General features: G+C 48.0%; 1 protein-coding gene and 3 long non-coding RNA genes across 5 annotated transcripts in view; 3 read left to right on the plus strand and 1 right to left on the minus strand.

Moving 5' to 3' along the window:
- The window catches only part of SH2B3 (SH2B adaptor protein 3), a 78,595-nt gene that overhangs the window by 50,256 nt on the left and 2,725 nt on the right, over positions 1-25,614 (minus strand). Inside the window, exons 1-2 of one of the 2 annotated variants that reach the window (XM_081017346.1) lie at positions 16,409-16,597; positions 11,791-12,573 (exon numbers count right to left, since the gene is read on the minus strand). In XM_081017346.1, coding sequence (XP_080873472.1) covers positions 11,791-12,564 — 774 coding nt within the window. In that variant the 5' untranslated portion in view covers positions 12,565-12,573; positions 16,409-16,597. Of the gene's footprint in view, positions 1-11,790; positions 12,574-16,408; positions 16,598-25,614 lie in introns of those variants that run through there. The other variant, XM_081017345.1, reaches the window with a different exon arrangement.
- Positions 1-25,614, plus strand: part of LOC308483611 — a 57,155-nt gene that overhangs the window by 25,085 nt on the left and 6,456 nt on the right. The gene's annotated exons all lie outside the window — the stretch shown is intronic.
- On the plus strand, positions 1,825-10,880 carry LOC308483596. Its single transcript, XR_013989717.1, has 3 exons — positions 1,825-2,446; positions 3,007-4,165; positions 10,382-10,880. It is a non-coding gene; the product is annotated as an uncharacterized lncRNA (long non-coding RNA).
- Positions 16,999-17,657, plus strand: LOC308484045. Its single transcript, XR_013989881.1, has 2 exons — positions 16,999-17,068; positions 17,209-17,657. It is a non-coding gene; the product is annotated as an uncharacterized lncRNA (long non-coding RNA).

The raw sequence follows: 25,614 nt of genomic DNA on the forward strand, positions 1-25,614 counted from the left end.
ACTTCTGCTCCATTCACAAAGGCACCAGCCAGCCCAGGGACTTCCGAGCTGGGCCTGCGGTTAGGCCTGCCGTGGCTCAGGGCTGCAAGGTTTTCCTGCCATGCCTCCAGAGAAATCAAGCACAAGAGACAGAAACCGTAGAGCAGAGCAGATGTATCTGGAACGAGTGGGCTGGGGGTCCCCACACTCGCCCACCCCCATCCACCCCACGGGTTTTGCAAGTATGGAAAGAAGAGGCAAAAAGACATTGCTGTGCTAAGTCTCCAGGTTTCAGAGTGGGAAATGGAACAAGCGGCTGCGTCACAGCCGGATGGTGGTTTCAAAACGTTTTGCTGGCAGGAAACCCTCTGCAGGTTGAGTCCTTTGCTCTGGGGATTCCTGCACCTTGCAAAGGATTGTGGGTCATATTTTGCAAGGTGTACGCTTCGTAGTTTCTGGAGGAGGCCCAAGCCTCACCGCCTCCACCATGCAAACCAAGGAGCCCCAGTGAACAGCCACTTCAAAGTGAGGATACCTGGAACACACAACTTGGGCCAACAAACCATTCCATCCTTTCCAATGTGGTGTAGTGGTTAAGAGTGGTGGGCTCGTAATCTGGTGAACTGGGTTCGCTTCCCTGCTCCTCCACATGCAGCTGCTGGGTGACCTTGGGCCAGTCACACTTCTCTGAAGTCTCTCAGCCCCACTCACCTCAGAGTGTTTGTTGTGGGGGAGGAAGGGAAAGGAGATTGTTAGCCTCTTTGAGACTCCTTAAATGTAAAGGTAAAGGGACCCCTGACCATTAGGTCCAGTCGTGACCGACTCTGGGGTTACGGCGCTCATCTTGCTTTATTGGCCGAAGGAGCCGGCATACAGCTTCCGGGTCATGTGGCCAGCATGACTAAGCGGCTTCTGGCGAACCAGAGCAGCGCACAGAAATGCCGTTTACCTTCCCGCCTGAGTGGTACCTATTGATCTACTTGCACTTTGACGTGCTTTCGAACTGCTAGGTTGGCAGGAGCAGGGACCCAGCAACGGGAGCTCACCCCATCACGGGGATTCGAACCTCTGACCTTCTGATCGGCAAGCCCTAGGCTCAGTGGTTTAACCCACAGTGCCACCCGTGTCCCTTTGAGACTCCTTAGGGTAGTGATAAAGCAGGATATCAAATCCAAACTCGTCTTCTTCTCCTCCCCTGGCTGGCCAGTTTACCTAGCACAAACCATAGTTTCGCACATCTGCACGTCCCCACCCCAGTTCAGCTTTGGCCCAGAAGAAAAGAACACAAGAAAGATCGGGGCACCACCTCTTGAACTGAGCACTCATTCTGGTTCGTTTGCAGGGAGATTAGACAACGCTGGCTATTTAATGAACATTGACTCTGATTTGTTTGTAGGGAGGTTAGATGACGTTACAACAAAACAAGTGTCATCCCACACTTTCTTTCTCCCAATCAGCAAACTTTAGACTGGAAGCTCCAAGGGGCAGAGGCCTGACTAATCTTTGCCCGTGACAATTAATAGAAACCAAATAAAATAGCAGCATATTCTGTTAAGTTATCGACATTCCAAATTGGTCCCAAATTAGTCCCAAATTACTGGGACCAAGCAAAGGGGCTCAGAGGGAAGCAAGCAAGTGTGATGAAGTGAGGGGAGTCACTGGAGAAATTTATGGGAACCGAGAGAGCCACAAGGACAACGGAGCCTTGGAAATTGCAACAAAAATGACGTCTTTACTCCAGGGAATTATTTATATATCAATTTTTTATCCATTCCATCCTTATACCAGACTAGCGTGGGGGGAGAAATTGGCAGTCCTCAACCAAATTTCACAAGGCCCCCCAAAAATGGGGTACCAGTATGCAGCCCCTGCCAACAGATCAACCCCAGGAAAATATAGCCCTCAACAGGGGAAAAGGGCAAGGGGGGGGGGGAATTGCCTGTTCCAATCTAGCTCAGATTACTCATATATACTGAACACTGGCACAAGCCATCTCTATAAATGTCCAAGTGTTTGTGCGATGGAGTGTACTGTTGTTGTTCTTTCAATTTATATACTGCCCTTTATCAAAAGATCTCAGGGTGGTGTACAGCAATAGAAACACATTACAAAACTTCCATGATAAAAAACTTAATTAAAAACATACTGGCAGACAGCCTAATGCTAAAATAATCACCATAATAACTCTTTTCCCGCACACTTTCACAGGCCATAGATTATTTAATAGCCATAGGCTTGGGTAAAGAGGAATGTTTTCCCTGGCGTCTAAAGATGTGTAATGAGAGTGCCAGGCGAGCCTTTCTGGGGAGAGCATTCCACAGTTGGGGAGCCACCACCGAAAAGGCGTGTTCTCTTGTTGCCACCCTGCGAACCTCTCTAGGAGTGGGGACATAGAGAAAGGCCTCAGATGACAAGTGCAGGGTCCGGGTCGGTTCATACGGGGAGAGGTGGCCCTTAAGATATTGAGGTATTGAGGAATGGCAGATGAAACTGATGGACTATATGGAATTGGCGGAAATGACTGGTAGAATCCGTGACCAGGGAGAAGAGTCGGTGGAAGAAGATTGGAAGAAATTTAAAGATTATCTACAGAAATATTGCAAAATTAAAGAATGTTAGAGTGATGATGGATTGAAATTAAGTGGTTTCTAGCTGCACAGGCGTTAAAGTTATATATAGACTAAGATTAAGGATTAGGTAGATAAGAATTTAATGTTATACCATATTAAGATTAAGGATTGGGATTAAAAAAGAGGGAAAGAAATTGCTGGACAAACAAATTGAACTGGAATACAAAAGAGGGAGGTATGAGGAGGTCCAGAAAATAAGTAAATTCAAAAGTGGTGATGAAAAGATGGTATTGTTTTTAACTGTTTTTTCTTTTGTTTTTTTGTTTTTTTTTTGTATTTTGTATTGTGTATTTTTATATTGTGTATTTTTCTTTTTACTTTTAAATTCTTTTTTACTGATGTGTCTTTTTTTATCAGAAACTTTAATAAATATCATTAAAAAAAAAAAGATATTGAGGTATTGTTGACATGTACACAGACTGCATGTTTGCTGCATGTAACATGCAAACACCCCTATTACCTTCTGTGACTACTCTTCCAGGATCTCAGGTAGAGAAAGGCTTCCTGGGCTGGAGTCCAGCCTGGACATCTCTGGGCCACACCTGCTCAAGCAAGATGCTTTATTGCCATTCAGCTGACAGAGTCAAGTAGCAGCAAGGACTGGGGAGAGTCCTGAGGGCCGGAGAGTCAAGGGCCACATATTAACCCAAGTTGCCAGGAGCTCCCCATCCCTGCAATAGCTATAGTGATTGGGGGGTAAGGAAGTTCCTTCCTGACCCACACACAGCACATGGTGCTAAACACAGCACAAAGAGCACATCCTCTCTTCCCGAAGCCTTCTCCTGCTGTAACATCTGGTTGAAATAAAATGACTACAGATGCTTCCGTTGGAAGTACCAATTTTCATGGGATTTTTCAGCTTGGCTGTAAATACTGTATTGCTCTGGGCTGGAACCTGGCAGAATAGTCGAGTCAGCTCTCAAAGGGGGAAACAGCCCCCACCCACCCCGAAAAATGCTTTCCTGGAATTATTGATTCCCGTATCCTTTCAGCTGGCCATCCATCACCTGTGGCCGGGGATGCCCAAGGGAGAAGCTTGATGGCACAGAATCTGCCGATTCTTCTCCTTCCGAGGCACCCAATTTTTAGGCCAAGTCCCCCTCCTGTGTTGAAATCTGGGCTTTAGTCTCTCTATTTCTGGATTCTGCCCCAATACCATGTCCAAAACCATTTCATGAGCATCGTGTTCCAAGAGCTGGATTTGCTAGATGAAAGCAAACATTGCTTTGCATGGCACGTTAAATTAAGAGGGGAAAGGAAAAAGAAAAAGTTTGCCGAACCTCAACTGTGAGACAAACTGAGTGCTAAAAGTTCTGCCAAGAGTCAGAGTATCTGCTCCTTGAGCTCAACACACACACACTGCAAACAGAAAAGCACACCATACAAACATTGTCATGCGTGCCATTCTTGACACTTGCTCCTTCGCCCAGTGGCCAGCTGGCACCTCAAATGCCCTGAAGGACCTGGCAGGAGATACAAAGTGTGAAAATCTCCAAGTGACGCTGCGGAAATGAATAAAACCATCAGAAAGAATAAATCAACACATCCTTTTACCGGTAAGAAACATGTTGCAATCTGGAATACAGTATTTGTGTGTGTACACAAGAAGTATTGAACCAACAGCAGGATGGCAGCCAATAAGGTGACGCTCGATCCTAGCAAGACAGAAGCTCAGTGGGTGGATCACCTCCTGGCTCTGTTTAATACTCTGCTCTGGAGAGATCCACATTCCCCCAGTCTGGGGTTGAAGTGCCTTTCACCAGCTGCAAAGTCTCTGGGACATTGCTATCTTGGCCACAGTGATCTGACCTCTGGTTCTCTTTTGGCAATGCATTCTATGCTGAGCTTCCCTTGAAGACAATTTGGAAACTATTAGAATCCTAGAACTGCAGAGCTGGAAGGCACCACAAAGGTCATCCAACCCCCAAAATGCAGGAATCTTTTGCTCAGTGCGGGGCTCAAACCCACAACCCTGAGATTAAGAGTAAGGGATAGCTCTACTGACTGAGCTATCCCCCTCTGCTACATCTAGTAGAGACTGCAGGTGCAAGGTTTCTGGGCACTAAAAGTACTTACCGTATTTTTTGTTCTATAAGACGCATTTTTTTCTTCCTAAAAAGTAAGGGGAAATGTCTGTGCGTCTTATGAAGCGAATGTGTGGTCCCTGGAGCCGAATTGCCCAGGGGCGAAAAGTAGATCATGCTTTTTTTTTAATTAAAGAGGGAAGTGGGTGTTGAAACAAAGCCACTGATCGGCAAGCGATCGGGAAGGAGATAAGGGACGCTAGCAATAAAGGAGGCTGCCTGGGAGGGAGGAGGTAAAGACAGCGAACTTGCAAGGAGAGGAGACAGGAATACGAAAGCAACGAGGAGAGAAATTAGAAGAAAAGGAGGAGCAAAAAACTACTCCCGCTAAGGGAAAGACACTAAGGCAGACAACAGGGAAGGGGGTGTTGAAAGGAAGCAGCTGATCGGTAAGCGATCAGGAGGGAGATAAGGGACTCTAGCAATAAAGGAGGCTGCCTGGGAGGGGGGAGGTTAAGACAGCGAACTTGCAAGGAGAGGAGACAGGAATACTAAAGCAATGAGGAGAGAAATTAGAAGAAAAGGAGGAGCAAAGAACTGCTCCAGCTAAGGGAAAGACACTAAGGCAGACAAGAGGGAAGGGGGTGTTGAAAGGAAGCAGCTGATCGGTAAGCGATCAGGAGGGAGATAAGGGACGCTAGCAATAAAGAAGGCTGCTTGGGAGGGGGGAGGTAAAAGCCCATGGATCCTCAGGATTTTTGCATTAGGTCACCCCAAATTCACCATCAGATCACACAGCATGTCCACGGCTACAGCCTGCACCTATGCGGCATTGTCCCAGGTACCTAATGGAACACCTGCCGAGATTCAGAGGTCATCTGATGATGCCATTCATCAAGTCCTTTCACTAGCAGCGATGGTGCATTTTTAGCTGGGATTCCCTCCCCAAAGAGGACTGCCCAGAGTCCATTCTGCCGTCCTTTCATGACTAGGCAAAATTGTTCTCATTCTCTCAGGCCTCTTAAGGGATTCTAGATCTATCTGAAGTTTTAACTGGGGTTTTCTTCTAATTCCTTTTCACATTAATTGCCTTTTGCTTTTTAAACGTGACATTTCTTTGTGAACCGCCCTGGGATCTTTGTTGTTGCTGCTGCTGCTGCTGAGTGAACAGTGGTATATAAATCTCCTAAACGAAATAAAAATAAAGAAAGGTGGAATCTACATACATATTTTAAAAAGTTCTGAAAATGCTTCTTTTTAAAAAAAAAAGTTTTTAAGAATACAGTGGTATACCTTGGTTTACAACCATAATCCGCTCCGGAGGTCTGTTTGTAAACCAAGACAGGTTGTAACCCAAGGCACGCTTTCGCCAATGGGGCCTCCCAAAAAAAATTGTTCATAATCCAAAAAAAAAAGGAGGGTTGTAATCCAAAAAAAAAAGGCTGCAAACCAGGGCATGCACTTCCGGGTTTGACATGTGTGTAATCCAAAACATATGCAAACCAAGACATATGCAAACCAAGGTACCACTGTACCTTGAATTTTCCATACGGCTCACCATCGCTTATCTAGGGTCCCATTGTATATTGTACTTGAAACACGCTTAAAACATTTTATTTGCAGCTCAGTCCAAAGACAGGTCTTGATGTGACTGAGAGACAGAACCCAGGGAAAGGATCTAGATCAGAGCCCGTTTAGGAATAGCGAAACTAGCATCACTTGCAGGCTTGAGTCTTTGAGATAGTGCTAGATAATAGGAGCTGCAGATGCAACAGTTTTCTCTAACACCCCTGCCCGCTTTATAATTTCTGTGGGGCAAAGTTAACATGCACAGTTGGGAGTCGGGGTGGTGGAAGGAGGAATCTGCCCCCATTCCCTGCACTAACTAGTCTGAAATATACCTCTGCTCCATCCAGAGACCAGGCTTGCTCTTAAAGATTACCAAAGGATGAAAGTGGATTGATTTGTTTTGGGGCGGGGGGGAAGAACCTTGGCATGTTATCAAGTCACCTATACTCCTTGCTGCAATCCAAGCCGCACAATCCAAGGTGTAGGTGGATTTCCTTCAAAAGCAGGCTCCTCCGTTCTTCCTTGGAAGAGACGGGGCCTTCTCAGTGGTGGCTCCACCCCTTTGGAATTCCCTCCCCAGCGAGAAAAATGGAAGGTCCTTGTCACGGCCTGATTTTAGGAGAACTCTTAAAACCTTTAAAAATAAAATCCCAGTCCTATGTTAAAGGGAGGGGAAAAAGGTTTTGCTGCTGATCTGTTTGTGGTTTTTGAAAAAGGCAAATTTGCTGTATTTAACTTGGGATCTTCTGATGCTTCTAAGCTTCTTTTTAAAAACATTTCCCCCCCTGGAAACTGCCTGGGCATGGGCAATGTACCCTGAGGGGAGAGAACAGAAATCCGTTTAACAAATAAACGTATACTAAAAGCTCTTAATTAATAAATAGTAGCTCTTGTTTAGTAAGAATTAAATAATTAATGTTAATTACGAGCCGGTGCCGTGCAGTGCCAGGCTAGGGACCTGGGAGACCAGGGTTCAAATCCTACCAATCCTACCAACTGGTCACAGAGCTCTCTGGGTGACCTTGGGGCCTCTTGCAGCATCTTCGCCTAGCCTACCTAAAAGGGTTGTTGTGGGAATTAAACGAAGAGGTTAAAAACGTGCTTGTCGCCTTCAGCTCCTTGGAGGAAAAGGTGGGATATAAATGCAATAATGAACGAATGAATTCAATGCAGACAAAGCAGCATTTATGCACTGGGGATTCGATAGGAATCTCTTGAAGTGCAACGGAGCTCCCTAGCACAAGAAATCACTGGATTTGTGGCAAATCTAAGAAGTAACCCCTGTGCCCTCTTTCTTAAAAACAACAACAGCACTTAATACTTATTCCCTCGCACATTTGTAACTTAAGGGCAAACGCAGACTGCCTTCCCCTTTCTTGCAGGGGCTGTGGGGGAGCTGCAGTGTGCAGAAAATATTCTCTCATTAAAGGAAGGCCAAAAGCTGCATGAGGAGAATGTTATGTTGTTGAGTCCTCCGGAAGACACTTGCATCCGACACGGCCCCACGGAGCTATATTTAGTTCCTGAAGGGCTGGGGGGTTGGGGAGAGAGGAGAGCAAACGCCAAACACCAAATCCTTTGGCGAGCCTACGTGAGTTTAAATTCAATCCCCGTCCTCGGCTCTCTATTAATTGTCGGCCTCTGTGCGCGCTGGATGAATAGATTCCTGTTTTAACATGGGATGGGGGGGCGCTTTGAAGGCATGGAAGGGAGGAGGAGGAGGAAAGCAAATTTCTCCTCTGCAAAAAAAAGAAGACAATTCTTATTACTGACGGCCTTTCCTACCTTCATGGTGACCTGCGCTTACAAAACCTTCCAGTGCTAAAGGCGAAAAGGCTTTCTCCATTCACAAACCTTCCTTTGGGGCAGCAGCCAGGATCGAGTGCGCAAACATGCGTGCGCACACACACATCCCAAAAGAGATGGAAAGAGCATTTACTCTCAGCCGGCTCATCCACGGACGCTGGCTTCCAGCCCTTAGCTCCCATGAGATATGCAGGGGCCAAATTTTTGCAGACATGTAAAAGCAGCTTTGCTTGCCAAAGGAGGGGAGCTTCTATCTATTGATTCCATCCCAACAAGGCAACCAAACTGTCAAAGGGCTGCCGCCCCCCACCGCAACTTGCCCCCATCTCTATTTTATTTTAATATTCTGTTGAAAGCGGCCCGAGCGGCTAGGGAAACCCAGCCAGATGGGCGGGGTATAAATAATAAATTATTATTATTACAGTGGTACCTCGGGTTAAAGCTATGGTTTTCCCAGTAGTGATGTATGGAAGTGAGATCCGGACCAAAAGAAGGCTGATCACCGAAGAATTGATGCTTTTGAATTATGGTGCTGGAGGAGACTCTGAGAGTCCCATGGGCTGCAAGAAGATCAAACGTATCCATTCTTAAGGAAATCAGCCCTGAGTGGTCACTGGAAGGACAGATCGTGAAGCTGAGGGTCAAATACTTTGGCCACTTCATGAGAAGAGAAGACTCCCTAGAAAAGACCCTGATGTTGGGAAAGATGGAGGGCACAAGGAGAAGGGGACAACAGAGGACGAGATGGTTGGATAGTGTTCTCGAAGCTACGAACATGAGTTTGACCAAACTGCAGGAGGCAGTGGAAGACAGGAGTACCTGGTGTGTTCTGGTCCATGGGGTCACGAAGAGTTGGACACGACTAAACGACTAAACAACAGCACCTCGGGTTAAGTACTTAATTCGTTCTGTAGGTCCGTTTCTTAATCTGAAACTGTTCTTAACCTGAAGCACCACTTTAGCCGCCACCATGCGATTTCTGTTCTCATCCTGAAGCAAAGTTCTTAACCTGAAGCACTATTTCTGGGTTAGCGGAGTCTGTAACCTGAAATGTATGTAACCTGAAGCGTATGTAACCCGAGGTACCACTGTATCATCATCATCATCATCATCATCATCATCATCTCTGGGTTAAATCAAGAAATCTCTCAAAGGGAAAAGGGATGGAAGGGCCTGTCAGTTTCAGGTTATCTTAGTTTCTCATTTCCCCCAGTTTTAAAGAATTGTAGAGTTGGAAGGGACATTCCAGGGTCATCTAGTCCAACCCCCTACAATGCAGGAATCTCAGCTAAAGCATCCACGACAGACGGCCGTCCAACCTCTGTTTAAAAACCTCCAAGGAAGGGGAGTCCACAGCCTCCCAACTGAGTCCGTTCCACTGTCCAACAGCTCTTATATCCAGTTCTTCACATTTCTGTGGCAAATCTGCAATTTGTTTATCTTAGATCATCCTGAAAATCAGTACGCATTTTAGTGAGCAGCACATGGAAACACCGTTTACCTTCCCGCCAGAGTGGTACCTATTTATCTACTTGCACTTTGATGTGCTTTCGAACTGCTAGGTGGGCAGGAGCTGGGACCAAACGACGGGAGCTCACCCCGTCGCGGGGATTCAAACCGCCGACCTTCTGATTGGCAAGTCCTAGGCTCTGTGGTTTAACCCACAGCACCACCCGCGTCCCTTTGAAACTCTTTAGGGTAGTGATAAAGAGGAATATCAAATCCAAACTCTTCTTCTTCTTCCTTCTCAAAGCCCAACACCTCATTTACCTGGCTTTGGGAAGGCAGGACAAGGGCTGGGGGGGCATCGTATGTTGCAGAGGGCCATGCATTGGACCACCCTTGTCTAAAGTCTTTAATGAAATACGGCCAACCTACATGTGTGCCCATCTCTCTATCCCTTGCGCTGGTGCTGCTAGGGGCACAGGGAAATCCTGGCCAGAGATTCGCCAATAAAGGCCAGCTGCACCTTCTGCTACCTGCAGCCCGGCTGGAAGTTGTGAGGTGCTAGGGATTTGGCAAATACTGAATCTTGGTATACAGTCGTACCCTGGAAGTCGAACGAAATCCATTCCGGAAGTCCGTTTGACTTCCAAAACGTTCAGAAACCAAAGCGCGGCTTCTGATTGGCTGCAAAAAGCTCCTGCAGCCAATCAGAAGCCGCGGAAGTCCTGTCGGACGTTCAGCTTCCAAAAATAGTTCACTAACCAGAACAGTCACTTCCGGGTTTGCGGCATTCGGGAGCCAAAATGTTCGAGAACTAAGCAGTTTGAAAACGAAGGTACAACTGTACTCGATTCTGTATGGCAGCATTGGCAGAAAAACTGACACATGAGCAGCACAGTGAAAATCTGATCGTTTATCACTCTGTAGCTCCTGGTAGCCGTTCACAGGCTATAAGAGACGAAGATCATGGAAGAAAACCACCAAACACACATGGAAGGATGTGGGAGACCTTTTGGAATAAGCTGATGGACTCTGATTCTAGCATGCATTGCCCGGATTGTATGTTTGCCAAGCCAAATATTACATTATGTTGATCTTTATGCTTTTTTGCAATTTTGAAAATAAATAAAAACATTTATAAAGAACAAAACTGTGGGCTGTGTAAATAACAAATTCCTTTTATCTGGCTCCTCCAACATTTGGCATCACCGGATGTCAACAAATTCCTGTGTTACGACAGGATGAAAACTCTCCTCAGCCAATTTTCTCCATAAACCTCTATAATGACAGCTCTTATTTTCCTTTTCTCGAAACTAAAACGTCTCCAAGTCTGCAACCTTTCTTTATAGGGGAGTCACACCACCCCCTTGCTCATTTTTGGTTTGGCGAGACACATGCCAATTAAAATCAAAGCACCCCCAAACTTTCTTGCACCGAAAGTGGGATTGCATTTTGCAGCCTCAAAACCACCATGAATGCACAACTGAGAAAGGGCCTGGTGGGGGAGGCGATGTCTGCCTCACATCTAAGCTTAGACCTAGAGACAAAGCATCTCCCCAGCGCAGTTTCACTTTCAGTAAACCCACCTCCCTTGGGAAAATGATGATCACTACTTTCACTAGGGCAAGCACCGTTTAACCAAGTCCTTCTCACCAGTCAAGAAAACGTAAACAACAACACCACCATTCTAGTAGAAGATTCACACACAAAAAATGGGTCTCCTTTTCCCTCCTCCGGGGGCTGGCTCCAAGGACCTCCTGGGGAAAAAGCTGCACCAACTCCTCCTCAGGCAGTCCAGGCAAAGTGCCAACACGACAACAAACCATTTGGACAAATACCTCACCATGCCAAGCCTTGACAATGGTCCTGCTCTTGATTAGCTGCTCCTTCCCTGTGAATTTCTCTAAGCACATAGTCATCCTAAGGCAGGCATAGGTAAACTCCGGCCCTCCAGATGTCTGGGACTACAAATCCCATCATCCCTAGCTAACAGGACCAGTGGTCAGGGATGATGGGAATTGTAGTCCCAAACATCTGGAGGGCTGGAGTTTGATGATGCCTGATCTAAAGCAACCCCTTGCCCTCTACTAGCAGTAGGACTCTGGAAATATAATTGTGCGCCGTAGGAAACAGACAAAGCCTCTGGGCAAAACGGCCCACCTCAGTGGTTCTTGCCACGAGGATGAATGAAAATGAAGGAAGAGACAAATTCTGCTTACTGGAAACAAGGCACAGTTGTGCTTCAGAAGAGCAAGCAGCTTCTCCAAGGCAACCAAAACCACAACAAGCCATTGAGACACAGAGACAGGCCTCCGGGAGCGGCTCCCTTCACTCACCTTGGGGGGATCAAACACCTCCAGGATGTAATCGTCGTTGTCCAAAGCCCCCGCTCTCCGCAAAACCAGCCGGCACCTCTGCCAGCAAGCCCCGCTGTCCATCGTAGCCTCGGTCACCATCCAGTATTTCAGACTGCCCTCTTTCTGAATCTGAGAAGAGGGGTCTTGCGAAAGGGCCCATGGGAAGACCTTCCGGGCAAGGCCAGGCTTTGAAACGGAGTCCAATATCTCCCCTCCTCCGGGGGCCGGCTCCAAGGACCTCCTGCGGAAAAAGCTGCGCCAACTCCTCCTCAGGCGGTCCAGGGAAAAGGGTCTCCTCGCGGCCAAGGGGGAAGCCGTTCCTGCAAGGTCCTCCGAGCTCCAGGCCTTGGTCAGGCCTCGGGGGTGGGTCTCGGGGCCCCTGGCGGCTTGGTCAGCCAGCTCCACTTCGGCTTTGGCCATGACCCCCCCGAGGGAGCCCCCCGGCTGCTTCCGGCCGGTCTCCCGGTAATCCCGCACCCTGCTGAAGGGGAGAATGCGGAACCGGTTCATGGCGAAGCCATCCTTCACCTCGTTGCGGAAGTACTGCTGGAAAAGGTCGGCGAACTGGAGGGAGAAGTTCTCGGCCGCCAAGACTTCGTGCTGGGGGTTCTCGCTGACAAAGAGGAGGTACTTGCGGGCCAGCTCTCTGGCGGTGGAGATGGCATGGTGCTCGCAAAACTCATTCCAGCCGCCGGGGTGCGCGGGGTCGCCTGGCGGGGCAGGGAGCCCGTTCATCACAGGGGCCGGAAACATTTGGGGGCACTGCGGAAAAACGAGAACACAACCGCAACAGGAATGAATTGCAAAAGTAGTAATAAGAGTAATAATGCCATAGGAGCAATAATGGACTTGAATTCATAGACACTGCCGGTTCTGACTACAGTGGTATCTCGGGTTACGTACTTAGTTCGTTCCAGAGGTCCGTTCATAACCTGAAACTGTTCTTAAGCTGAGACACCACTTTAGCTAATGGGGCCTCCCGCCGCCGCTGCGCGATTTCTGTTCTCATCCTGAAGCAAAGTTCTTAACCCGAGGTACTATTTCTGGGTTAGCGGAGTCTGAAACCTGAAGCGTCTGGAACCTGAAGCATATGTAACCCGAGGTACCACTGTATACGGGTCAATTTCAAGAGAGTTCCCCTCAGGAGAGTTTCCATTTATTTTATTTATTTCGTAAGATTTACACACTGTCTGATTGCAAAAAGAAGAAGAAAGGAAACTCAAAGTGGTTTACAAAAGCGAGCTGGTTGGTTTCTTGCGTCCCCCAAGAACAAGAACATCCCTGCATTGTCTTTCAATGACATTTTAAACCCCAAACCTCTTATTTAGCTAGTGAAACTGAGTGGAAAGGGTGTCTGGTTAGGATTTGGAGAGCTCCAGGTTCCAAGGTCAGCTCAAGGGCAACCGCCCCGACCTGGCCACAGTGAACCATGCGACGGTCATCTCCAGGCTTGACTACTGTAATTCGCTCTACGCGGGGCTGCCCTTGAAGCTGTCCCAGAAACTCCAGCGGGTGCAGAATGCTGCGGCGAGGCTCCTCACGGGGTCTCTGCCATGGGAGCATATTCACCCAGTGCTTTTCAAGCTGCACTGGCTCCCAGTGGAGTACAGGGTCAGATTTAAGGTGCTGGTTTTGACCTTTAAAGCCCTTCATGGCCTAGGACCCTCGTATCTACGGGACCGCCTCTCCCGGTATGCCCCATGGAGAGCCTCAAGGTCTATAAACAGCAACACTCTAGAGGTCCCGGGCCCTAAGGAAGTTAGATTGGCTTCAACCAGAGCCAGGGCCTTTTCAACACTGGCTCCGGCCTGGTGGAACGCTCTGCCTCATGAGACCAGGGCCCTGCGGGATCTGATTTCTTTCCGCAGGGCCTGTAAGACAGAGTTGTTCCGCCTGGCCTTTGGCTTAGAATCAGTTTGATTCCCTCCCTCTATTTCTTTTTTCCTTTCCTTCTCCTCCTGCGATGAGGCTACATTTTAATATTTTAATGTTTCAATATTTTAATGTTGTCTTTTAATTCTGTTTTTAAGTTGTAACCATTCAACTTGTTTTTATTATTGCTTGTAAGCCGCTCTGAGCCCGGCCTTGGCTGGGGAGGGCGGGGTATAAATAAAAAAATATTATTATTATGATGGCTCAGTGGACCTACCTCGCAGGGTTGTTCTGAGGAGAGGGTTAGGGAAGAGACAACACAGCAATATTAAAATGCAATAAATGCATGTGGTTGTAAATGTATAGCCTTAAAAACTGCAATATAGAACTCCTGATCTATAGGAGCAGGTTGTTCTTGCCTATCAGACTCCACATCTATCCCCCACAGCAGCCCCCTGACCACCCCCACCCCCCGGTTTTGCACACAGACCAGGTTTCCAAGTATCTGCTCCACCACCCATATGGGAGGGGTGGGGAACCTTGCACACAGGGCCACAGGTGGCCCTGCAAGCCTCTGGATCTGACCCTCAGGGCTTCTCCCCAGGCAAGACACTCTCCCAAGCAACACAAGCTTGTAGTCCTGGTTTGCATTCTCCTTGAGGGCTTGTATCCGGCTGGGATGCGTCCCTGGAATCTGAAACTGGAACTGTGACTGAGGGATTTATGATCAGTTTCAACCAAATCCTCTTTCTATTAAACAATGTTGTTCTAGTGCTCTGAATGAATGCTGTGAGCGTGGTCTTAGTTCCACGCTTTGCAATGGAATGATATCCTGCACTGCAGTGCACCTGAGGGTACCAGGCTAGCTTAGCGGGGGGACAGGCATGCTGTGAGGCATATAAGCACCCCTCTGTCCCTCCAGCGCCTTATTTGAAGCCTCTAAGCACCTGCTGCCTGAGGCAGGCAACCTCATCTCTACCTAATGGTAGGGCTGGCCCTGGCCCAAGCCTCTCAGGTTTGTGCAAGGAAGTCCAGCGCTCTCTCAAAGGCCTGTCTCTACACAAAGGCATGGGATTTCGCAGCCCGCTTGGCCCTAGAACGTGACGCCCTCCCAGCAAGCCCCTCTCCTCATCCTGCAAAAGTGTTTTTATCGTTGCAGCGCACGCCACTCCAAGCAGGAAGTGCGTTCGTTGCCCGCCCCAGTCAGCAGCACATGGGCAGTCTCTCTTCGCAGGCAGACTCAAGACTTCCTCGAGAAAACCCATGCTTGCAATTTAAAGGCAAACTGACGGGAACGCCTCTCGAGGAAAGTTTGCTGGCAGAGAGAGGGTCCTTTAAATAATAACGATCACAATCCAAGTCTTATAAACGGCAGCGTTCTGCCCACTGCAGAAGTAGCTATGCCAACTTCTGAATCTAGCTCCATCAACCACTGCCAGACAGGGCCCCCCTGGCACCCCCACTTTCCCCAGGAGGCTGAAAAAGGTTCCCCGCTTCTGATTCACAGCTCGCCCAGATTGCAAGCTTTCTTTAACAATCACACGCTCGCAATGGGCAGCGCACTGAGCACCCAGCGGCTGCATCGGTTGCGATTTCAGATCGGCCGGGAACGTTCCACGGTTTCCGAGGGGGAAAGGGTCAGTCACAAAACGCTGAGCCGTGCGACATTTTGGGAGCTCGCCCGGGAAGAGGAAAGCCGCCGGGGTCTGGCATGTGTCAAGAGCAGGCCTGAGTGGCAAGACATCCCAGGCGTCAGAGTGGGGGACAGGAAGACATAGCAGGCAGCGATCTGAGAAGCAGGGGTCTCGATAATGGGCAAAGCGAGGAGAGAGTTAGCTGCAGCAGGCCGGGAGCTGGAGCAAAGGAGATAGCAGGACGAGGAGGATCCTTTCTTACGCTGCTGGTGGTGCAGAAACTTCACATGCCCTTGGTCAGAGCGAACGCAAGGAAGAAGCAGGGGCACCACGTGGCTGGGAGGACCCCCACAGATACCACGCCACCACGATTCTGGGCGGCCGAACCCCAGGTGGGGCGAGCCACCCGGCCCACAAGAGCCGGCAGAACTTGGAAGCCAACGCCAGAAGCCTCCAATCCGCTCCAGATCCGGAACCCAGAAAGGCACGCAAACGTGCTCCGCTGCTGGTCGGGCGCCTGAGCTCTTTGCCCCCCAGCCGGGCCCCCGCCTGCTGGGTCTATCAGCGAGACCAGCCTGTGGATGACTCAGCAACTGCTCTCGCTTCCACACGCCAGGCCTCGTGCTTCACCTCAAGCCTTCCAGTGGTCACTGGGAAACGGGTGGGGGTAGGGGAGAGAGCGTGGGTAGGTGGGATCCAGCGATCGTAGTTAAACAGGAGGAACCCCCAAGCACCACAATACCCCTTGCCCTGCAAAACAACAACAACAACAACAACTGGTCCTCCCTCTTCCAAAGGAGAGGTGCCATATTTGGGTTTTCCTTCCCATCGGACAACTACGTATCAGCGCACCTAGATATGGCAGCTTTGTGGAAACTCCTATTTTAAAGCCAGGACTGTCGTAACAACACACTCGTGCACACTGAAAATAGCCCACCCGGCGGTGGAAACCCCACCCCCCTTAGTGACACAGCCAAAAGTTGCAAAACAGCAAGCGCACTTTCGGGAAGGGGCTTCCCCCGCACTCCAGCGCAGCAGAGAAAGTAAAGGAAGGACCCCGCCCCAAATCGACACAAGATGTGCACCGTTACCTTGCAGGTGGCAGACTGGCACCTGTGGACTTGCTGGCCGGAGGGGGAGGCCCACCCATTTGGGAAGGAAAGCTCCTGGTGCAAAAGTGGAGCCCCCCCCCCACACTTGTGTGCGCAGAGTTCCCAGTCACGCACTAGGAAGGGCAGCGTTGACGTGCGGCAACGGCAGCCGTGCGACACCGAAATAGAAGCGCTGGGAAGATTCCCCCTTCTGCCAGCCGAATAAAATAAAAAAACACACAATGGCTTTTTCTAGCGAGCACTATAGGAGGAAGTCCACTCCCAACTTCTCCTCTTTTTAGACTGGGGAAGTTGACGCGTTGCTCAGATGGAGGCAGGGGGAAGCATATTTCATGCTCCTGAAGAGCAGGGAGGTCTGAAGTTCTGGGGCAGTTGGGTTCTCAATGAGAACCCCTCCCTTGGCACAGAGGGGCAACACCAGAGTGCATGAAGCAGCAAACATATATACAAAAGACACACACACTGTATAGCTGTAGGGCTGCCTGTTCCCCTCCCCAACTACCCTTCTATTCCCCCCCCCATTAAGCTCCCCTAGAGCCTCCCCTTCTTGCCCCATGCAATTAGAAATCCTTTGATGGGGGCTGTGTGATGACAGCATTACATTTTAATGTATATAGGAAGATATTCAATAGCTCACTAGTCTTCAGTGGGAGATGTTCAAGCCGCAATAGGATTGTGAGGTCTGACCTAGAATGGGTTGCATCTGCAGCACCGCAACAATCTTTGGGAGAGGAAAAGATTTTGAAAGAGCAATGGCAAAAGATGAGAGGGAAAAGGAGGAGGACGAGCAGAACCAGAAAAGAGAACCAAACAGAAGAGGAGTGTACAGAAGGATGGCTGCCTGCCTGTACTAACCCCTTGTTTCCACGCTGAGGGAACCCTTTCCACAGAGACAGGCCTGCCACAGAGCATCTTGGCATTGTGGATGGTGATGGGAAGCCACAAAGTGCACACTGGCCAGGCCTGCTATGTGTTGCCATCGCTCTGTGTGCGCCAGCTCCCCAACCCAACCTCTGGCTGAGCACGAAACTTGAAACACAAGATGCCCACCGTTCCTGATCTACTCGGAGAACCGCCAACCAACTTCTGAGAAACACCAACCCGTCCCCAGAATGCAGCCAATCTGGGCACTGCAAACAAACACATCCAGGAGTCTGTCCCTCACACACTTAGCTGGCTTTCAGCCAACAGACTGGAAAAATAAATGCTGACCTTGCAAGGAAAAGTAGGGAAAGGTGTATTGTGGAAGTTCACGACAGGACACTGAAAGTTTTCTCCAAAGTGCAAAATGTGCGTATGTTCATGCACACACACATTTTCATAAAAGGCCCCTCACTACTAACAAAAAGAATCACTACAGTCGTACCTTGGTTTTCAAACAGCTTAGTTCTCGAACGTTTTGGCTCCCGAATGCCGCAAACCCAGAAGTAACTGTTCTGGTTTGCAAACTATTTTTTTGAAGCCGAATTTCCGACGGGGCTTCTGATTGGCTGCAGGAGGATTCCGTTCGACTTCCAAGGTACGACTGTATTTGTATTGAATTTGGAGAACAGGCAATACCACTGTTGATCGGTGAAGTATGCCTGTTTCCAGTCTCTCAATCTGCAGGCATTCTTTAATATTTTTAACACTGGCCTGTTAATTTTGGTAGCACTTAAGCAGCCTTCCAAACCCCTGCCCTTGCTGTTTCTTCTCAGCATTTGATAGTTAGAGGTACATTGCCTTGGGCTATGGAGGTCCCATTTAGCTGTCATGGTTAGCATATCGGATGTGGACACAGGAACCCTGGCTCTGGACTTCTTACAGTCCTCCGGAATTGCGAGCCACGGCCCTCTGTATCCATCCTTAATCTTCCCAGCATATGATACCAGCAAGTCACAACAAGCGGCTCTGAAACTTCAAAAAGGCCGAGGCAAATCCCTCACAGATGATCCTCCTTGATGTTATCCAGATATGGCATCAGCTCCCAGGGGGATGGGCGGAGAAAAGGGAGACGATCTTTCATTTTAACCTGCAACCCACTGGGGACATTCCAGACAAATAAGTCTTTGAGAAACGCAGTCTGCTCTGCTCTCATATGACCAGAACGAGGGGGGAAAGTGTCTTGGGTGGGGGAAGGCACCAAAATCACAAACCCAACTGCAGAGATTATCCAAAGACTGCTCTTTTTACCCACAAACCTAGTCAATAATAATAAAAACATTTTTTTTAAAGTTTTAAAGTGTTGAGCCATAAATAAACTAGCAATGAGCACAAGGTAAATGAGTTCTAGCGTTGTCCCACCCCACTTATAATTTTTTTTTGTATTTATGCACCACAATCCCCACCCATGTATGAAGTTTGAAACCAATTACCAATGATCTGGAATGCATAATCCCAGAGGGAGGCACACCCGGTCCCATCCTGACCCGCTCTGCCCACAGTGACTTTTCCAGCAGGCAGAGAGAACAGGAGGGTGAGACAATTCACTTGATATATTCCACAATTCACAGAGGGTAAGGCTGTCCATAGCTATGAGTTGCGATGGTTGTTTCACACCCACCAACATTTCTGCTGTGCTGCGAGATGCAGTGGTAGCCCTTAGCTCAGAGGGCTTTACAAGGAAATGAGGCTAATAAGATTGTGGAGGGGGTGGGTCTATTGACCACAGCTCCCATCAGCCCCAGCTGGTAATAAATTGGCTAACTAATAATTTGCTGTCCTTTGGGAAAACCCCAAATCAGCTACCCGAGGCAGCTGCCTCACTCGGCTTAATGGTAGGGGCCAGCTTAGGCCAAGAGACATCGTTGTTACGAGTGTGTACCTGGACTCCCAGGTACGTAGCCAGCACTCAGGTGTATATTCATATGCACACTGCTGAGAGATTTAAGATCTTTTGCTGGAGTTATGATGTGTGCTCGTTTATGGGTGTGTATGTCAACAATCTTATGCCCACAAGAAGCTCCCGCACAAAGAAACAAAAAAGGCTTGGTTTATTACAAAAAATAGGAGGGACAGAATATATAAAAATGCTGCTTTAGACAGCAAAGCTACAGTCTAAGCAGGTAGCATATAACAATATCTAACACACCTTGATTAAGGAGTGAAAGATTCCCTAGTCTAAAAGCCTACAGAAGAATGGACATGACAATTTTGCCATAAACCCACACTATGAGGAAGAGAAAAGAAAGTATACCTGTCCTTAAAGCAAAGCAAAGGAGCGTTGAATAAGTTCTGTCCTGTTGGAGCAAGGAGAGCCCAACTAAGCTTTGCATCTATTTTATTTTTTTAACACCCTTTTTGCCAAGGCATGCCAGTGGAGAGGGGAGCAGGTAGTGAAATTTCTATAATTTCCATAGATACTCCTGGAATTTTCTGCCCTGGTTCTCACCTTGCCCATCTTAGTGAAGAATGGCTGATAGTGAGCGATTACCTGAAACTAGGCATCTTTGTTTGACATCCTTTACATCACCTTACCATCGTGTGGATGGATGAGGAGCTGAGTACAGTCGTACCTTGGGAGTCGCACGGAATCCGTTCCAGAAGTCCGTTCGACTTCCAAAATGTTTGGAAACCAAAGCGTGGCTTCTGATTGGCTGCAGGAAGTTCCTGCAGCCCATTGGAAGCCGCAGAAGCCCATTGGATGTTTGGGTTCCAAAGAACGTTTGCAAATCAGAACACTCACTTCCGGGTTTGTGGCGTTCAGGAGCCAAAACGTCCGAGCATGGCCAGATGAGGCCCTAAGCTACTGAAGGTAATGGGGCCCTTTCTATGTCCAGCTGTCCTTTGTCAACAACAAATTGTTGCTGTTTTTTGTATTGTAAAAGGTAAAGGGACCCCTGACCATTAGGTCCAGCCGTGACCGACTCTGGGGTTGCGGCACTCATCTCACTTTATTGGCCGAGGGAGCCGGCGTACAGCTTCCAGGTCATGTGGCCAGCATGACTAAGCCGCTTCTGACTAACTGGAGCAGCTCACGGAAACGCCGTTTACCTTCCCGCCGGAGCGGTACCTATTTATCTACTTGTACTTTGACGTGCTTTCGAACTGCTAGGTTGGCAGGAGCTGGGACCAAGCAATGAGAGCTCACTCCAGATTCGAACTGCCAACCTTCCGATCAGCAAGCCCTAGGCTCAGTGGTTTAGATCACAGCACCACCCACGTCCCTTTAGGTATAATAAAGGTAAAGGGACCCCTGACCATTAGGTCCAGTCGTGGCCGACTCTGGGGTTGCGGTGCTCATCTCGCTTTACTGGCCGAGGGAGCCGGCGTACAGCTTCCGGATCATGTGGCAAGCATGACTAAGCCGCTTCTGGCAAACCAGAGCAGCGCACGGAAACACCGTTTACCTTCCCGCTGGAGTGGTACCTATTTATCTGCTTGCACTGGTGTGATTTCGAACTACTAGGACAGGCAGGAGCAGGGACCGAGCAACGGGAGCTCACCCCGTGGCGGGCATTCGAACCGCCGACCTCCTGATTGGCAAGTCCTAGGCTCTGTGGTTTAACCCACAGTGCCACCCGCGTCCCCTTTTTGTGCTGAATGTATGCTATATGGTAATTTATGGATCTAATAGGTATCTAAAGCCATTTGCCACTGTTGCTGTATGTAGGTTTTATTTTATTTGTTTTTTATTGTATATTTTGGAAATATACATGCAGGTTTTTTCCCCTTTAACTTTTTTTGGGGCCCCCAAGAGAGTGGGCCCCTAAGCTATAGCTTGTTTAGCTTATACGTAAATCCAGAACTGTGTCCGAGTACCAAGGCGTTCGGGATCCAAGGTACGACTGCATTTGCTTGAGAGCTAAATTTGCATGTGTTAATCCTTAAATCAGATGTGTGTGGATATTCCTGAATGCCTTTCAGCAAGGGGCTGGAATCTGGCTGGTTCCATAGTCACCAAAGCTCATCCTTGGAGGGTCTCATGTCGTATTTAGAGTTATGTCAATCTTATGCCATGACCTACAGAGATAAACCATATCATAAATTCAGATTCACGCACAGCTCCTTACACTGTGGCTTCTTCTCTATAATGAGATACTGCTTTCTGGGACCAGGCCAGGGGACAGTTGGTTTGGACAACTGCTCCCATCAGTCCCAGCCAGGATAGCATGTCAGACTGCTTCAAATCATTTCTCTTTTCTCCCTTCCTGCACCCTTGCACTTCCCTCCCTCCATAGGAGCATTCAAGGCCTCTTCTCCAGTTTCCTTGACAGCTAATCCTGGCCTCAGGTTGCTGCAATCCTTTGGCACCTGTAGAGGCCAGTCACCTGTACAGGTGGTGTCATCTTAATATGAATATTGTGGGGTGAGGGGTAGGATAAATGCTCCAACATGGGGCAGAAATCCTAACTTCAGTGGTCTAATGAAGCTTCAGCTCCACTTTTTGCGTATTCAGAAGTGTATTTTCTCACAAAGCATGGCCAAAGCTGGTGTTAAGTGGTTAGGGTGTTGGTCTAGGACCACAAGGGTCCGGGTTCAAATCCCTACTCCCCACTCAGCCACAATGCCCCAGAAAATTGCCTTCCAGCCCTAACCCGCCTCACAGGGTTCTTGATAGGGTGGGTGCGTGGGGTGGAAACGAACAACACTCCCTATATCTTGGGCCCTAAATTAATTGCCAATTAAAAGAAAAAGTCCCTGCCCTCCAGCTGCTTCCAAATATCAATGGCAGGAACAGAGTGAGATGAGTCAATGCGGCCAAAGATCTGAGAATGAAGAGGTTAAATGAACAGTTTTGTGACTGATACTACTACCACAGATACTACTACCACAGATTCATGGACCACCAAGAGTATGGTTCCACGTTCTGATTTAATTCTTCTCTTTCTTCACAGCCACTAGGATTGTCCTAAGGAGCTACAGATTCTAGCAAGTGATCCGGAAAACAAAAAAAACTAGCTAAACTTGGGGGTGGGTGGGTGTTTACATACCTGCGGAAGATACATCATTTCAGCAAAATAACCACCAAACCCTTAATCTTAATTAATCTGGTTTCTGACAGACACCTAAATATATATAATGATGGGGCTCATCGGCTCTCAACTAGCAGACTATTCTCCAAAGCAGAGGGCATCCTCTGCCCCCCTAAACGGGCCTTGCATATCGTTGCCTCTTAGATCTAAACCATGGGTAGGCAAACTAAGGCCCGGGGGCCGGATCCGGCCCAATCGCCTACTCAATCCGGCCTGCGGACGGTCTGGAAATCAGCGTGTTTTTACATGAGTAGAATGTGTGCTTTTATTTAAAACGCATCTCTGGGTTATTTGTGAGGCCTGCCTGGTGTTTTTACATGAGCAGAATGTGTGCTTTTATTGAAAATGCATCTCTGGGTTATTTGTGGGGCATAGGAATTCGTTCCTTTTTTTCTTCAAAATATAGTCCGGCCCCCCACATGGTCTGAGGAACGGTGGACCAGCCCACGGCTGAAAAAGTTTGCTGACCCCTGTATAATACAGTTAAAGCACATTGTGTTTGTTGGGTTGGAGAGGGTTACAAGGTGACTTAAAAGAGCCTTAACAAGAGTAGCATTGGGTGTAAGAGGAATAGTGATAATGGGGGAGGAATTTGGATCACCCTGAACCAGAAAGCACAGCCATCCTTCAAAATCTGCACTTCTCAGAATTTTGTGGTGCAGTTCCCCGGCCAAATTTATATATACTAAGGGAAAGATTGCCTAACACCATTCATAGCAATGAAATAACATTATGCTAGGCGGGGCGAAATTACATTTTAAAATGTTGGTTATTAGGAACGATTCACAATAAACAGCTGGTGAATTTTCATGACAACTTCTAAAGAGAAAAATCGCAGCAGCAACAACAACAAAAGAACTGTTGGAAATCAAAAATGACAGATTTGCCCACCTGTGGTTGGAGAATTTCAGTACATGCAGCTTATTGGGGGGGGGGGGGAGAGAAAAATTCATTCTCTGTCCTGCAGCCCTGAAAGGCATAGCAAGGCCACTGGCAATCTTTTGCACCAGGGCAGCCTAGCAAAGGCCAAAGGATCACACCAACCATTTCTTCTTTTTCCCACATACACCCAGAACACAGACTTTCAAGAATCTCTCAGTGGATTGAAGGGGAGACACAGGAAATGACTGACAACTAAAGCCTTTTCCCCGCCCCGTTTTTCAGAGATGGGTCGAATGCAAACTAATGGCTGGACTAATTCCACAAAAGCACATACATTAGCATTGCACATAGAAAAAGAGAAGCCTGACATTCTCAGCTTTAATTTACGTAGTTTGTGGGTTTTTTGGGTTTTTTTCAAGTTTCTAGTCATTGAAGAGGAAGGGTTGCTGCAACCTTATTTGGCAGTGGGGCAGGGAAGATTTGAGGGGGAGTGTGTTCATGATTACGTCTAGGACCAAAGGGCCCCAGTGGGGAGGGGGGGATTACATGAAGGAACTGGGAACACCCATTTGAGAGGCTGAAATTTTGCTGTCATCGGATGTGTAATGTATTGGTTGTATTTATTTATTCTGCCCATTTATACAGCCTGACTTTTAAAAGTCATTCCCCACCACCACATCTCGCATCTCAGTTCTTCACAACTATCAACACCTGTAAGATTTCTCCTGCCACACATGCGGTTAAGAGTTGCCAACTTTTCACCTTTTATACAGGCAGAAATCTAGCAGACAAAAGGTTTTCCAGGCACGGAGAGAAAAAGTTAAGAGAGGAAAAGTGTCTCTCTGTTTTGTGTTCTATTTTAGCTGCCCAATCAAAAAGGCAGAGGTTCCCTGACCCAAACTGGCAACCCTCAAAGCAGCAGCACATTTTGCATCGAGGTGCATGGAGGTCACCCCATGCCAGGCAGCAGGGAGAGAGGACCCCCCCCAACTTAGGGGTGGCAGGTTCAAATACCGACCAGCTTGTTAAATCAAATTACCTGGTCAGGGGGAGGTGAGTCTTCAATATTTCACTTTTGGATTTTCAATTAAAACCCTTCCCTGGAAAGGCTAATGTCTGAATGACAACTGGTCTGGGAAAAGTATTGGACGGATGCCCTGATCGGATTTTATCTGGACTGAACAGACTGGGCGTCTATATGCAGTGGGAAGATTTTTGGATTTGGCAGAAACATCAGTCTGTGAAGCGATGCTGCGAACCTACGGACTTAAAAATCACACAGAAACATACTGTTTTGAGCTATCTTGCTTGCCGGAACAACTCAGAGGCTGCGGAAAATACAGTGGTACCTTGGGTTAAGTACCGTATTTTTTGCTCCATAAGACTCACTTTTTCCCTCCTAAAAAGTAAGGGGAAATGTGTCTGCGTCTTATGGAGTGAATGCAGGCTGCGCATCTATCCCAGAAGCCAGAACAGCAAGAGGGATTGCTGCTTTCACTGCACAGTGATCCCTCTTGCTGTTCTGGCTTCTGAGATTCAGAATATTTTTTTTCTTGATTTCCTCCTCCAAAAACTAGGTGCGTCTTATGGTCTGGTGCGTCTTATAGAGCGAAAAATACGGTACTTAATTCGTTCCAGAGGTCTGTTCTTAACCTGAAACTGTTCTTAACCCTGAAGCACCACTTTAGCTAATGGGGCCTCCTGCTGCTGCTGCGCCGCCGGAGCACGATTTCTCTTCTCATCCTGAAGCAAAGTTCCTAACCTGAGGTAATATTTCTGGGTTAGCGGAGTCTGTAACCTGAAGCGTATGTAACCCGAGGTACCATTGTAATGAGGATTAACATCAGAATGGCTTATGGGAACTATCGGGAATGATTATGAAAAGCAGTAGACGTATGAGGTGATCAGATCCCGCCCCGCCCCCTGACCTCAGAACATGGGGAAGTCCCCCCGAAAATTTTTATAATTTGGCATAATATTTGGTCTGTTGGGTTATTGAATAATATGCATAATTTGGAATATATGATGTGGTTTGACTGGATTGTTAAAATGGAAAATTAATATGTATTATTTTAAAAAATAATAATAGGGGTGGCAGGTTCATATATTTAAAAGGGGTGTGGGTCTGGGGAAGGTCTCCCACGCACAAGATCGTACATTCAATTGGTCCAAAATGCAGCGACTGGGTTGCTTTCAGATCTCATAGAACTCTCCTTGTAAAATAGCTGCACTGATTGCCGGTTTGTTTGCTGGCCCAATTCAAGGTGCTCACATCGGTGTTTAAAGCCCTCAATGTCTCAGGCCCCAAACACCTAAAAGACCACCTACGGACTAAGGTTACCAGACGTC

Source organism: Podarcis pityusensis, assembly GCF_964106645.2.
Source record: "Podarcis pityusensis genome assembly, chromosome: 8".
NCBI classification, from domain to species: Eukaryota; Metazoa; Chordata; class Lepidosauria; order Squamata; family Lacertidae; genus Podarcis; species Podarcis pityusensis.